At 53.9% G+C, this 12,393-nt stretch overlaps 1 protein-coding gene across 5 annotated transcripts in view; it reads right to left on the bottom strand.

The window, feature by feature from the left end:
- The window catches only part of OGDHL (oxoglutarate dehydrogenase L), a 35,534-nt gene that overhangs the window by 14,830 nt on the left and 8,311 nt on the right, over positions 1-12,393 (bottom strand). For all 5 annotated transcript variants that reach the window (XM_077124637.1, XM_077124638.1, XM_077124640.1 and 2 more), the window contains 11 exons: positions 9,093-9,195; positions 8,507-8,622; positions 8,198-8,352; positions 7,315-7,461; positions 5,837-5,927; positions 3,469-3,648; positions 3,270-3,398; positions 2,125-2,304; positions 1,720-1,872; positions 1,175-1,277; positions 593-721 (listed from right to left, as the gene is read on the bottom strand). In XM_077124637.1, coding sequence (XP_076980752.1) covers positions 593-721; positions 1,175-1,277; positions 1,720-1,872; positions 2,125-2,304; positions 3,270-3,398; positions 3,469-3,648; positions 5,837-5,927; positions 7,315-7,461; positions 8,198-8,352; positions 8,507-8,622; positions 9,093-9,195 — 1,486 coding nt within the window. The remainder of the gene's footprint in view (positions 1-592; positions 722-1,174; positions 1,278-1,719; positions 1,873-2,124; positions 2,305-3,269; positions 3,399-3,468; positions 3,649-5,836; positions 5,928-7,314; positions 7,462-8,197; positions 8,353-8,506; positions 8,623-9,092; positions 9,196-12,393) is intronic.

The following is a 12,393-nucleotide window of genomic DNA, read 5'->3' as shown; positions in this document are numbered from 1 at the left end:
GGGCTATGACCACACACCCAGGGTAGGCTTGGCCCAGACCCCATCAGCATGGGCGCCTGTGCATATGTGGAAGGAATTCCTCAACTGACCTCAGCAGTTTGTCAAAAGGGCTCCTGACTGGGCTTCTAGGATTCCCAAGCGGAGGCCACGATAGCCCCAGGTGGCCCAGGGGTACAGTGAGCCCCCAGCTGAACGGCTGGTGCACCCAGGAGACAGCACTCCTGCCCACCCGCCCCTCCACGGGAAGCCCTCGCTCCCTGTTCTCCTTCTGCCTGATACAGAAGGAAATTCCCCAGGGAAAAGATGCTCAGAAAACCTGAGGCACAGGGTGGTCACAGAGCATCCAGCTGGGAGGGTGGCGTCTGAACTGCCCGACCCTGGCCCCACCCCAAGAGGTAGCTGGGATGGGGGTCACCCTCACAGAGGAGCAGTTGCGGCTGTGGGAGCTGAGGGGGCCTGAAAGGGGCAGAGCTGGGGCTGGGACCAGGCATCCTGCAGCCCCAGACCCCACGCCATCTCCTGCGGTGGCCCCAACAGGCCTCCCTGCTCGGTCAGCAGCCCTTGGTTTTGGAGCCCGGCACAGTGTCCTCACCCACGTGGATCTTGAAGTCCTCCAGGGGCACCGAGCTGGCCACGTTACCAATGTGGGTGAGCATTTCCTCAGGGATGCCCGTGGTGGGGCACGTCATGCTCTTGGGCTCCCCGTCCACATTGAAAAAGCCTAAGGGGCAGAGGCTCCTTCCGCTTTTGGGCAGGGGTCCCTCACATTACCCCAGCCAGCCTAGGACAGCCAGGACAGAGGGGCCCGGCCCTGTCCTTCACCCCACCCAGCCCTGGGGACCCACCCTCACCCCAAGCCCCATCCTCGGGCCCAGTGGCAGATAAAAGCCCTCTCCTCCCTCCAGGCCTCGGCTCAGCCATTCCCTGCACCCAGGGTCACAGGTGAGCTAGTCACCCCTGTTTCAGCTTCACCCCAAGGAGAGTTCCCTTCACCCCCAGGGTACGCTCCCTTGGTTCCAGCTCACCCTGCTTAGTCCCCCTTTACCCCAGCCCTCCCCACCCCCACAGCCTCGGGGCTCTCACCTGCTCAGGACCACTCCAGGCCTGGTCCCAGGGCCACAGAGGGGGGCCCAGAGCTCAGGCAGACCTCTCCCAGCCAAGGCCACCCACTCACCCGGCCAGGGGGAGTCCAACCAGTGCTTTATGTGCAGGATCTTTTTATCCTTGGATCTGCCATAGGCCTCCTCGCAGATCCGGTCATACTTGGCAATTTCTTCCTGAAATCATGACCGTTCCATGGGCTAAGACAGCCATGCCCTGGCCCCCCTCACCAACTTATGGGATGCTCTCTCTTCCAGCCTGGGGACCCTCACGGTCAGAGGCCAAGTCTCAGGGTTGAGGGGAACCTGGACAGGTGCCCAAAGGCCTGGTAGGCCAGCCATACATTCAGCAAGGGGTTTGGGGAGATACAGGAAAGACTGATATGTCCGTTCGAGAACTGCGGGGGTAAAGCCAGCCGGGGCTGCCTCCTACTGGACGCCCTCCCTGACTCAGCCTGAGGTGGGGCTTCCCCTCTCACATCCCTCAGCACATCGGGTTGTCCTGGTTTCCTTGGTTCTCTGTTACCCTTGCTGGGCTGGGAATTCTAGGGGACAAGGGCCGTTATCAGCGATTTCAGCGGAGCCTATCTCAGGAGTCCACGCAGAGCCGCCTGTGCACCTCGAATTCCTGCAGGGTGACGGTGCCCTCGGCGATGAGCTTGTCAGCGTACTTCTTCAGCACGGGCGCCTGCCTGTGGATCTGCTTGTACATGAGGGGCTGCGTGAACATGGGCTCATCCATCTCGTTGTGGCCCCGCCGGCGGTAACAGACCTGCGGGAGGGGCGCGGAGGCTCGGTGCGTGCCCGGGGCTGTGCGGCCAGCGCCGCCTCCGCAGAATCCGGGCCCACCCGGCGGGGCCCCGACCAAGCCACGCAGACGTTGCTGTGCTCCGGTCCCCGCTGCCACCCACCAGCGCCCGGCCCTGAGCCCCTGCACGCACGGCTCAGCCCTCCCGTCCAGGCCTGACAGCACAGCGGGGACCAGAACGCACCCCCCGTTTCAGCGCCCCCCACCCCGACCCACCAGATCGACGACGACGTCTTTGTTGAAGGTGCTTCTCCACTCGGCGGCCACGCTGCACACGTACATCACAGCCTCTGGGTCGTCCGCGTTCACGTGGAAGATGGGCGCGTTGACCACGCGGGCCACGTCGGTGGGGTAGGGTGAAGAGCGGGCCATCCGGGGGTCCGTGGTGAAGCCGATCTGAAGAAGCAGGGAAAGTCGACGGCGCCCCTATGCCCTCGGAGCGCGACAGGCAGCTGCTGCCTGCGGCCACCGGGCGGGGCAAGGGGCCGGGAGAAGGGGCAGTGGCCGGGCCTGGAGGCCCCCAGGTGGGACAGCGATGGGGGTGGCTGCTGACTCCCGGGGAATCGCGCTGCCTTTTTCGCTCCCACAGATATTTCACCCAGTGGTGAACATGGGGCCTGCGTCAACGCCAGCCCCGCCGGGGATTAACTGCACACCTTGGGCAAGCACTTCAAGTCCCAGAGCCTCCTTCTCCTCATCCAGAAACTGGGTGAATTAAATACCTCCCTGGCCAGGTTGCCTGTGACGATTTAATGACTTAAAGCAAATAAAGCAGCTAGCACAGAGCCTTACGGACCCGTAAGAAGATTCACTCCTGTTCATTGTTGCTGTTTTAAAAGCAAAGGCCCGGGGTGGGGGAGGGGAAGTGCGAAGGTAGTTTAGTGGTAGAATTTCTGCCTGCCATGCTGGAGACCCAGGTTCGATTCCCGGCCCGGGCACTTCCCCAAAACAAACAAGCAAATGAAAAAACCAAGACCAAAAATCATCAACAAATGATGCAGCAATAAGGGGGATACTCATATGGAAAAAGAATGAACTGTGACTCCCACCATACAGCATACAAAAAAAAAAAAAAGAAAAAAAGCGAAGGTCCTGGGATTGTTGGCTGCATTTGAAGGCTGGTTTGTTCCCCGCAGAGCTGGAGGGAACATCTAGTTACACCCACACTGGGCTGGGCACGGGTCACAAGGTAGCGTCCGCCTTCTCCGTGCTACGTGTGCGCGCATGGGGACGTGCGTGCTCCCGCTCTCAGAGGCCAGGCAGTGCTGGCCGGGACCCCTCAGTAAGTGGCAGTGCAGCGGGTCAGCGTGGGGATCGTCCCCCTTCTCGCGGAGCTGCCGCCTGACTTCCGGGGCCCCCACCTGGTTGTTGACCACGACGTGCACAGTCCCGTTGGTGGTGTACGAGGGCAGGTCGCTCAGGTGGAAGGTCTCGTAGACCACGCCCTGGCCGGCAAAGGCGGCGTCCCCGTGCACCAGGATGGACATGACCTGCGGCGCCAGGATGTGAGCCGGGAGCAGCCCACCTCGCCCCAGCCTCCCGCCCCAGGCCCTGGCACACCTTCCTGCCCTCGGTGTCCCCGCGGTAGAACTGCTCGGCCTTCGTCTTGCCCTGCACGACGGGGTCCACGGCTTCCAGGTGGGAGGGGTTGGCCACGAGCGACAGGGCAATGTTGCGGTTGGTGGCCCGATTGATCCGCTCGTGGTACATGCCCAGGTGATACTTGACATCCCCAGAGCCCTGCAGGTGGAAGCGGGGCGTGGCGAACCCCTCTCACCCATCCCAGACTGGACCGAGGCTGGGCAGGCCCGGGAGCCCAGGGGCAGGCTGGGATGCACACCACAACCCCTGCAGAGGCCCTTGATTGTGCTCCCTGGGGACTGGACTGTCCCCCGATTTTCCCCATCATGCCCTCTTCATCACCTGAGCCTCCCATCCCTGCTCAGCTCCCACAAGAAGCCCCTCCCCACCTCAGACAGCCACCTCCTCCCATGCCCAAGGAGGCAGATGGGAAACAGTGAAATGGAATCCCTACCTTACTCCCTACACCAAAGAAATTTCTTAAAATTCAAAACACGAAAGAATTTTTTAAATGTCAAAAAATATGACATTTTATCAACTTCCCCAGGTTGAATTCTTGATGTTGTCACAGGCACTGTGGACAACCAAAGCTATGGGCTGAGCCCCCAGTCTTGGGGTTTGTTCATGTGAGACTTGACCCCATGGGGGATGGATGGGTCAAGCCTACTTAGGGTTGGGCCTAAGAGTCACCCCCAAGAGAACCTCTTTTGTTGCTCAGAGGTGGCCTCTTTCTCCAGCCAACACAACAAGCAAACTCACCACCCTCCCCCTGTCTACGTGGGACATGACTCCCAGGGGTGTGGACCTTCCTGGCAATGTGGGACAGAAATCCTAGAATGAGCTGGGACTCAGCATCAAGGGATTGAGAAAACCTTCTGGACCAAAAGGGGGAAGAGGGAAATGAGACAAAGTGTCAATGGCTGAGAGATTCCAGAGTCAAGAGGTTATCCTGAAGGTTATTCTTATGCATTAAGTAGATATCGCCTTGTTATTCAAGATGTAATGGAGAGCTGGAGGGAACTGCCTGAAAATGTGGAGCTATGTTCCAGTAGCCATGTTTCTTGATGATGACTGTATAATGATGTAGCTTTCACAAGTTGATGTGTGATTGTGAAAACCTTGTGTCTGATGCTTTTATCTACCTTGGCAACAGATGAGTAGAACATACGGAATAAAAATAAATAATAGGGGGAACAAATGTTAAAATAAATTTAGTTTGAAATGCTAGTGATCAATGAAAGGGAGGGGTAAGGGGTATAGTATGTATAAATATTTTTTCTGTTTTCGTTTTATTTCTTTTTCTGAATTAATGCAAATGTTCCAATAAATGATCATGATGACAAATATGCAACTATATTATGATATTGTGAATTGCTGATTACATATGTAGAATGGAATGATCAAAACAGGAATGTTTGTGTTTGTTTGGTGTTTTTTGGTATTTAAAAAAATAAAATAAAATAATTTTTAAAAAATATGATTTTGGAGCAAGAAAGGCCTTTCTAAAGAATATACAAAACCCAGAAGCCATAAAAGATAAGAGCGAAAATCAAATACATTTTTCCTGGGGAGCGGCAAATCCATACACGATTATTAGGAGAAAAAATTAAGCTGAGAAAAATATTTATAAGACAAATGCAGTCAAAGGGCTAATTCCCTCGATATTGCACACACACGCGCCTACGCAGGCATGTGCACATGGACTCACACACGCACACGCACACACACACGCACGGTAGACTGCAGAAAGCCAAAGCAGAGACTGCCCTGAGGTCAAAGGGGAGCCGGGGTAAGAAAGCAGCAAGCTGCCCTGGGGAGCAGCAAAGCCACTCAAGAGGAGAGAAGCAGGCCTCGAAAGAGGCAGAGAAAGCAGGAGAGGGGAAGGCAGGCCAGGCTGAGGGCCCAGCGTGGGCAAAGGCAAGACGTGTCCGCGCACTCACAGGGCGTTGTGTCGCCTTGGCTCTCCCATGGGCATAGGAAACTGTCCCCACCTCCCAAAGCTCCCCTGGGCAAAAACTGAGTGAGGGGCCCTTCAGGAGCAGCAGACAGAACTCCAGGTACAGAGACAGGGCCACACAGGTTGAGCCAAACAACTCAGATGAGTCCCTTGTCCACTGTGGGCCTCAGTTTCCCTAGCTGGAAACAGAGAGATCGGCCCAGATGATCCATGGACCCTCTCAGCTATCACAGCGATGGCACTTGCCCCCAAAGGCCTTCTGGGGCCTCACGTCGAATGTCCCCAGCCTCTCTCTCACAGTTCTGCATGTCTGCCTGTCTCAAGGTCTGTCCGACCAGCCTCTCCCGAGTCAGCTCTCCATGAGCTCTGAGACTTGGGTTTGGCACCCACCTCGTCCGCCGCCTCCAGCTTGGGGTCGAACTGGCAGAAGATCTGCTCCAAGTCCTTGCGAATCACATTGGCCAGCACATTCAGCCTACCCCTGGAGCCAGAGGGGCCTGGGTCTCACCTGGCAGGCTGCCACCCCTCGCCCCCCACTATCCCCGGCATCACTGTGTAAACTGCCCACCTGGAACCAATTGGGATTAGCATGGGGGTAGGGTGGTGGCCCCCCCTGCTGGAGCCCAAGGGAGGCTCAACTCCTTGATCCTGCCTCAGTCTACAAGAAACATGAGTGTCCGGCCAGGGACACATAGTAGACCCTCCTGAACCCAGAGCCACACAGAGTCATGGCTTGGTCTGACCTCCAACTCCATGTGGGCTTGCAATCAAAGCGCAGCCCACTACCAGCTGGGCCTCTCTCCTCTTTGGTGGATGCAGGGGTTTGGGGGCTATAGGGGCCCTATGAATGACCCTGAGCCCTTCCAAGCAAAGCCCCCCAACCTGAGAGTCCCCTCTGCATCCGGCCCCACATGGCCTCCTGGTCCCAGAGCCCTCCTGGGGCTACTGGAGCTCCAGCAGCTGCTGGACAGACCCCAATACCAGCCCTGACCACCTGGGACTACCCTGCTGCCTTCACTCTCACAGCTCGGAGAACTGACACCGTGTGTGCCCAGCCTGCCTTGGCCCATTGGGCTGGCTCTCAGCCTGACCCTCTGGGTGCTTACAAGAGCCACAGAGCCAGGAGCCTGTGACAGAAAAGCTCACACTCCCAGAGTTAGCCACAGGATGGTGTCCCTCTGCTCCTTGGGTCTATGTGCCCATGTGCACCCACCCAGCCCGGAGCTGCCGAGTCTCTGCCTCGGACACAGGAAATGTCTGGGGCTCTGCCACCCTATGAGCTACTCCTATGCCACACGCAGTAGGAGGTCAACCATCTGACTCTAACCCCCCAGGCTCCATTCCTTGTTAGTCTGTAAGTTCCAGCTCCGAGCCAACTGTCCAGCTGGCCAGCTAGCCTTCTGAGGCTGTATCAGGGTTCCAGGTGAATGGGCAAACAGGTTTGCAGCAAGGACAGAGACGCTGGGCCCAGGTCCAGAGACCTCCCTCCAGACCTGCCCTCACTTCTGGGACTCTCTCCTCCACATAGCTCCTTGTCCTCCATGGGAGCCTCAAAGAAGATCAACACACCCCTTTCTGCAACCCTGCCCCTCCTGGGGACTGTACCAACCTGGGGAGGTGAGCCTGAGAGGAGCTGGCTAGTCCCTAGCCCTGCATGGCTGAGGCTAAGACCCAGTTCTTCCTGTGACTCTGCGAGCCCAGGGACTCTGAGAACTTTCCAGGCCTCACTTCTCTCTCCTCTACCCCAGGTCCCACCCATACCCCTTCTCTGAGTTCCTCTCCCTTGTCTTCAGTCCTGTGGGTCTGCAGGAGAAGGGGCAGGGCTGAAGGAGAAGAGGGAAGCCCGGTGCCCGCCCTGCCTGCCCCACCTGTGCGGCATCCCCAGAATGACATTCTCGATGCCCATCTCGCTGGATTTGTCGATGATGGTCTTGAGAGCGGGAATCATAACCTCACAGCCCTCCAGGCCAAAGCGCTTCTCCGAGGACCACTTCCGGGCCAGGAAATCTTCAAACCTGCTTGGGGTGAGGGGGCCGGGCAGGGAGCGGCTCAACAGGGCACACGGCTGGACACCCAGGGTGGAGGAAGCTGCTGAGCCGCTGCTTCCTGCTGTCTTGGACCAGCCGGATGCCATACCTCCACCCACCGCAGGGTACACGGGGTCCCTCCAGCTTAACTAAAAACTTGTGCACCCCAGGGCCCTCATCAGCTGCCATGCTTCCTGCTTTGCTGTCAAACCTCTCCAACGATTCCTCTCCATGGGATGCCTTGGCTGCCCGCTTCCCACCCACTGCCCACCTGTACGCTCTGGAAAAGGTCATCTCCCCAAGATCTCCACGTTGCGGAATTCCGGCCTGCCCCACAGGAAGCCGGCTTGGCACCCCGCGGTCCTGGGCGCGCCCCCACCCCCACCCCCGCTGCAAGGAGGCGCTGCTACACTCACTCCGGCCCCAGAACTTTGTGCCCCGGCAGTCCCGCAGCCGTTTCCTGCCACTTCCACCCTGGCTCAGTGTGCAGACTGAGCCCCGCGGCCCCCACCGCTGCCCACCTGCCAGCTCTGCCCTGGGGTGCCCCGTCACCTTAGTTCCAGAGCTCCCCTCTAAGGACCTCCCCACCCCACCAGCCGGGGCTGAGGCTGATTCGGCCGGGCCTGACCCCTTCCTTGGTCCTCAGCCAGGTTCAGCGCATTTTCCCCGCGGCCCGGAGCCGCCCCTGCGGCAGTGGGCGACCCCCGAGCGGAGGCGCGCTGACCTCATGGAGCGCACCAGCCGGGCCAACAGAGTCCGCTTCTCCTCGCTGGAGAAGCGCATCACACCCGGGCTCTCGAACTTCTGCCGGATCCACTGGCACTGCTCCACGTCGTTAATGAACATGAACTCCAGGCCGATGTGCTGGCAGTAGGTGCTCTGGGGGGAGGGGAGGCAGGCGGGGACTCCGCGAAGATCCCGGGCACGGCCCGGCTTGGGGAACAGAAAAGGCAGCTCCCCCTGCACCCCCGTCCCCGCACTCCCGGACTCCTCCGCAGAGCCTGGTGGAGCACCGCCCACCTCCCCGGCTCACCTCCAGGCGCCGAATGATCTCGCGCAGGGACAGGGTGTTCTCGGAGCCCCCGATGAAGGTGGTCGTGGGCAGGTGAAATTCCTTATCCAGGTCAGCCTCTCCCAGGTCATAGAAAGCTGGGAAGGTGGACAGGATGGAGTTCCGGGCAGCCCAGTTGACCACAGTAGGGGCCCCGAGATTTCCCCATCCCCATGCCACCCTGGCAATGGCCTTCTTCCCGCCTCTGCCCTCCCTCCAGGTCCTGCCAGAAAGGTCAAAGGTGCTCGGCCAGCAGGAGAGAGCCAGCGAGGGTCCAGTTCTGCAGCCAGCGGCAGTGGGTGTGGGCAAGTCTCAGGCTCCTGGAGGTCTCACCAGCTGGGAAGATGGAGACAGGCCCATCCCTCTCCAGGACCCCATACTGGAGACAGCAAGGGGTCAAGAAGGAGGGCTCATGGGCTAGTCTCAGGTCCATGTGGATCCGCAGACACTCTGGTGTCCAGTTATGCCTGCCCCCCATTCCCACCCCCAGAGCCCAGACCCCTCGCGGGGGGCTCAGGCACTGGCTCTCTCAGGCATCTCGGGGCAAGTGGGAAGACAAAGTCCTCACCCAGTTTATCAATGGTTGTGATCAAATCCGAGGGCACAAAGGAATCCAAGTCAGCATCCAGAATACCCAGGGGGTCGAGCTGGGCCACGTGGTGACCCCGGATCTAAAAGGAAGGAGAAAGGACAGGCAGGGCTGGGACCCAGCAGGACAGACAGAAGGCCCCAGAACTGCACCCTAGCCCCCGGCCCCTCCCTTCCACTTGAGACTTGTATGTGTCCATATGTCCAGGCACCCCAGCCTGGGCAACGAAGGTGGCAGGAACTCAACATGGTTTAAAATTAAGCATGCAAGACATGACTCCCAGGGGTGTGGACCTTTTGACAACGTGGGACAGAGATCCTGGAATGAGCTGAGACTCAGCATCAAGGGATTGAGAAAACCTTCTCAACCAAAAGGGGGAAGAGGGAAATGAGACAAAGTGTCAATGGCTGAGAGATTCCAAACAGAGTCGAGAGATTATCCTGGAGGTTATTCTTATGCATTAAGTAGATATCACCTTGTTATCCAAGATGTAAGGGAGAGGCTGGAGGGAACTGCCTGAAAATGTAGAGCTGTGTTCCAGTAGCCATGTTTCTTGATGATGATTGTATAATGATATAGCTTTCACAATGTGACTGTGTGATTGTGAAAACCTTGTGTCTGATGCTCCTTTTATCTACCTTGTCAACAAATGAGTAGAACATATAGAATAAAAATAAGTAATAGGGGGAACAAATGCTAAAATAAATTTAGTTTGAAATGCTAGCGATCAATGAAAGTGAGGGGTAAGGGGCATGGTAGGTATAATCTTTTTTTTTCTTTCCTGTGTTCGTTTTATTTCTTTTTCTATTGTCTTTTTATTTCTTTTTCTGAATTAATGCAAATGTTCTAAGAAATGATGAATATGCAACTAAGTGATGATATTGTGAATTACTGATTATACATATGGATGTTTTATTTGGTTTGTTAATTTTTTTAATTAATAAATAAATTTTTTTTAAAAAGTAAAGCATGCAGCTGGCAAAGAGATGAAAGGACCTATACACAAAAGTATTCACTGCAGGACTTTAAATAATCATGGAATTCTAGAAACTTGCCAAATGTCCATCCAGAAAGGACTGGCATATGGAGACGGTAAGAACACACAGAGGACTACTATAGAGCAAATCGTAGAAAAGTGTGGATAACCAACCACCCATCATCTAAGAAAGGGGAGATACAAGTAAATACATACTTGCATATATTTGAATATATACAAATAAATATGTACATTAGACAGAGACTGTAAAATAAGAAAAATGATGATATATAGGAAGGGACAAAAGAGAGTGGAGAGGCAGATGGAGAAGCTAGACTTTTTAGAACATATCTTGCTTTGAAGATTGGATTGTGGGACCCTGCCAATATTTTACATAATTATAAAACAAAATTAAACATTAAAACTTGGGAAGATATCCATTTGGTGGCATAATTACCCAGAGAAGAACTGTTCCATTGGACTAATAGAGTTTTCTGTAAGGACAAACTGAACTGGAGGGTAAAATTTATTTATAAACTCTTTTCTATTACCAAGTTAGCAGTGGTGACATTAGAATTGTCATTCTAAGACTGTTGGCATGGGTACTGAGATAAATCAAGTAAGTAATTGTATTTGTGTCTTTGAGGACTTCTTTAAAAGAAGATCATGATGTAAGATTGACAAAGGCAAGGAAAACCCCTGAGTCCTGAATCTGAAGTATCTAGAAGTGTGCTGGTTTGAAACTCTAATTTACCCTGGAAAAACCATCTTCTTTTCATCATAATCCAATCTTGTGGGGGCAGACTGTTCTAGTTTGCTAGCTGCTGGAATGCAACACTCCAGCGACGGATTGGCTTTTAATAAAAGGGGGTTTATTTCATTAGTTCTTCAGAGGAAAGGCAGCTAACTTTCAACTGAGGTTCTTTCTTACATGGGAAGGCACAGGGTGATCTCTGCTGGCCTTCTCTCCAGGTCTCTGGGTTCCAACAACTTTCCCTGAGGAGATTTCTTTCTGCATCTCCAAAGGCCTGGGCTGAGCTGTAAGTGCTGAGATGAGGTATGCTGAGCTGCTTAGGCTGTGCTATGTTGAGCTCTCTCATTTAAGCACCAGCCAATTAAGTCAAACACCATTCATTGCAGCAGGCACGCCTCCTAGCCGACTGCAGATGTAATGAGCGATAGATGATGTTCATGTACCATTGGCTCATGTCCACAGCAACAGAACTAGGTACCTTCACCTGGCCAGGTTGACAACTGAATCTAACTACCACACAGACCTATGGTTTGGCCAGGATCTTTTGATTAGTTTTTTCCATGGAGATGTGGCCCTGCCCATTCAAGGTGGGTCTTATTTAGTTTATTGGAGTCTTAAAAGAGCCAATACAGATAACAGAGAGATGAAAGCAAAACACAGACATTTGGAGATGCTAAGCTAAGAAACGAAACCCAGAGTTTGCCCTAGAGAAGGTAACTGAGGACCCACAGATGCTTAGAGAGAAAGCCACTGGAAACAGGGGCTGAGAGAGCCATTTGAAACCAGGAGCCCAGAGAGGACAGCAGATGTCACCATGTGCCTTCCCAGGTGACACAGGAACTGGATGCAGCAGTCGTTCCTCCAAGAAAGTTGATGCCTTAATTTGGACATTTTCATGGCCTTAGAATTGTAACTTGTAATAAAAGCCAATCCATTTCTGATATAGCATTCCGGCAGTATTTATTAGCAAACAGAAACAGAAAGCATAGTATAAACCCACGCTGTATGCTATCTTTTTAAAAATATGTATTTCCTGGCTCCTGGAAAGGTGTAGAAGTAATGACCAAATCAAGAGCCATGAACACTCCTCATGCCCAGATTATGGTCTCAAAATACCATTTCCTAGTAAAAGGAACCAGGATCAGATTTATAGAAATTTATAACATTTTACAGAATTTATAAAAATGACAGGGGACAAAATGCAGGCAATAAAATCCAGACTTAGGAAAACATTACCAGATAAGCAGCCTAGTTTCTTCAACAACACACACACACAAAAAAAAGGCAAAAAAAAAAAAAAAAAAACCTCAAAAAGAAAGAGAGAGGAACTGAGGCTAAAGGACCACATTAGCCAAGCACAAGCAGGAGACTGCTTTGGATCCCAAGCCAAACAGGCAGTAAAAAGAAATCCTAAAACAAACAGATAAATGTAAATGCCAACTAAATATCTGATGATATTAAGGATCATTGATATTATTTTTAGGTGTAGCAATGCTGCCCTGTCACATTTTCTGAAGAGTCTTTATGTCTAGGAATATATAGAGAAGTAA

This window comes from Tamandua tetradactyla, chromosome 13, assembly GCF_023851605.1.
Source record: "Tamandua tetradactyla isolate mTamTet1 chromosome 13, mTamTet1.pri, whole genome shotgun sequence".
Taxonomy (NCBI): domain Eukaryota; kingdom Metazoa; phylum Chordata; class Mammalia; order Pilosa; family Myrmecophagidae; genus Tamandua; species Tamandua tetradactyla.
The sequence above is the reverse complement of the archived record's forward strand: the minus strand, read 5'-3'. Positions and strand labels throughout refer to the sequence as shown.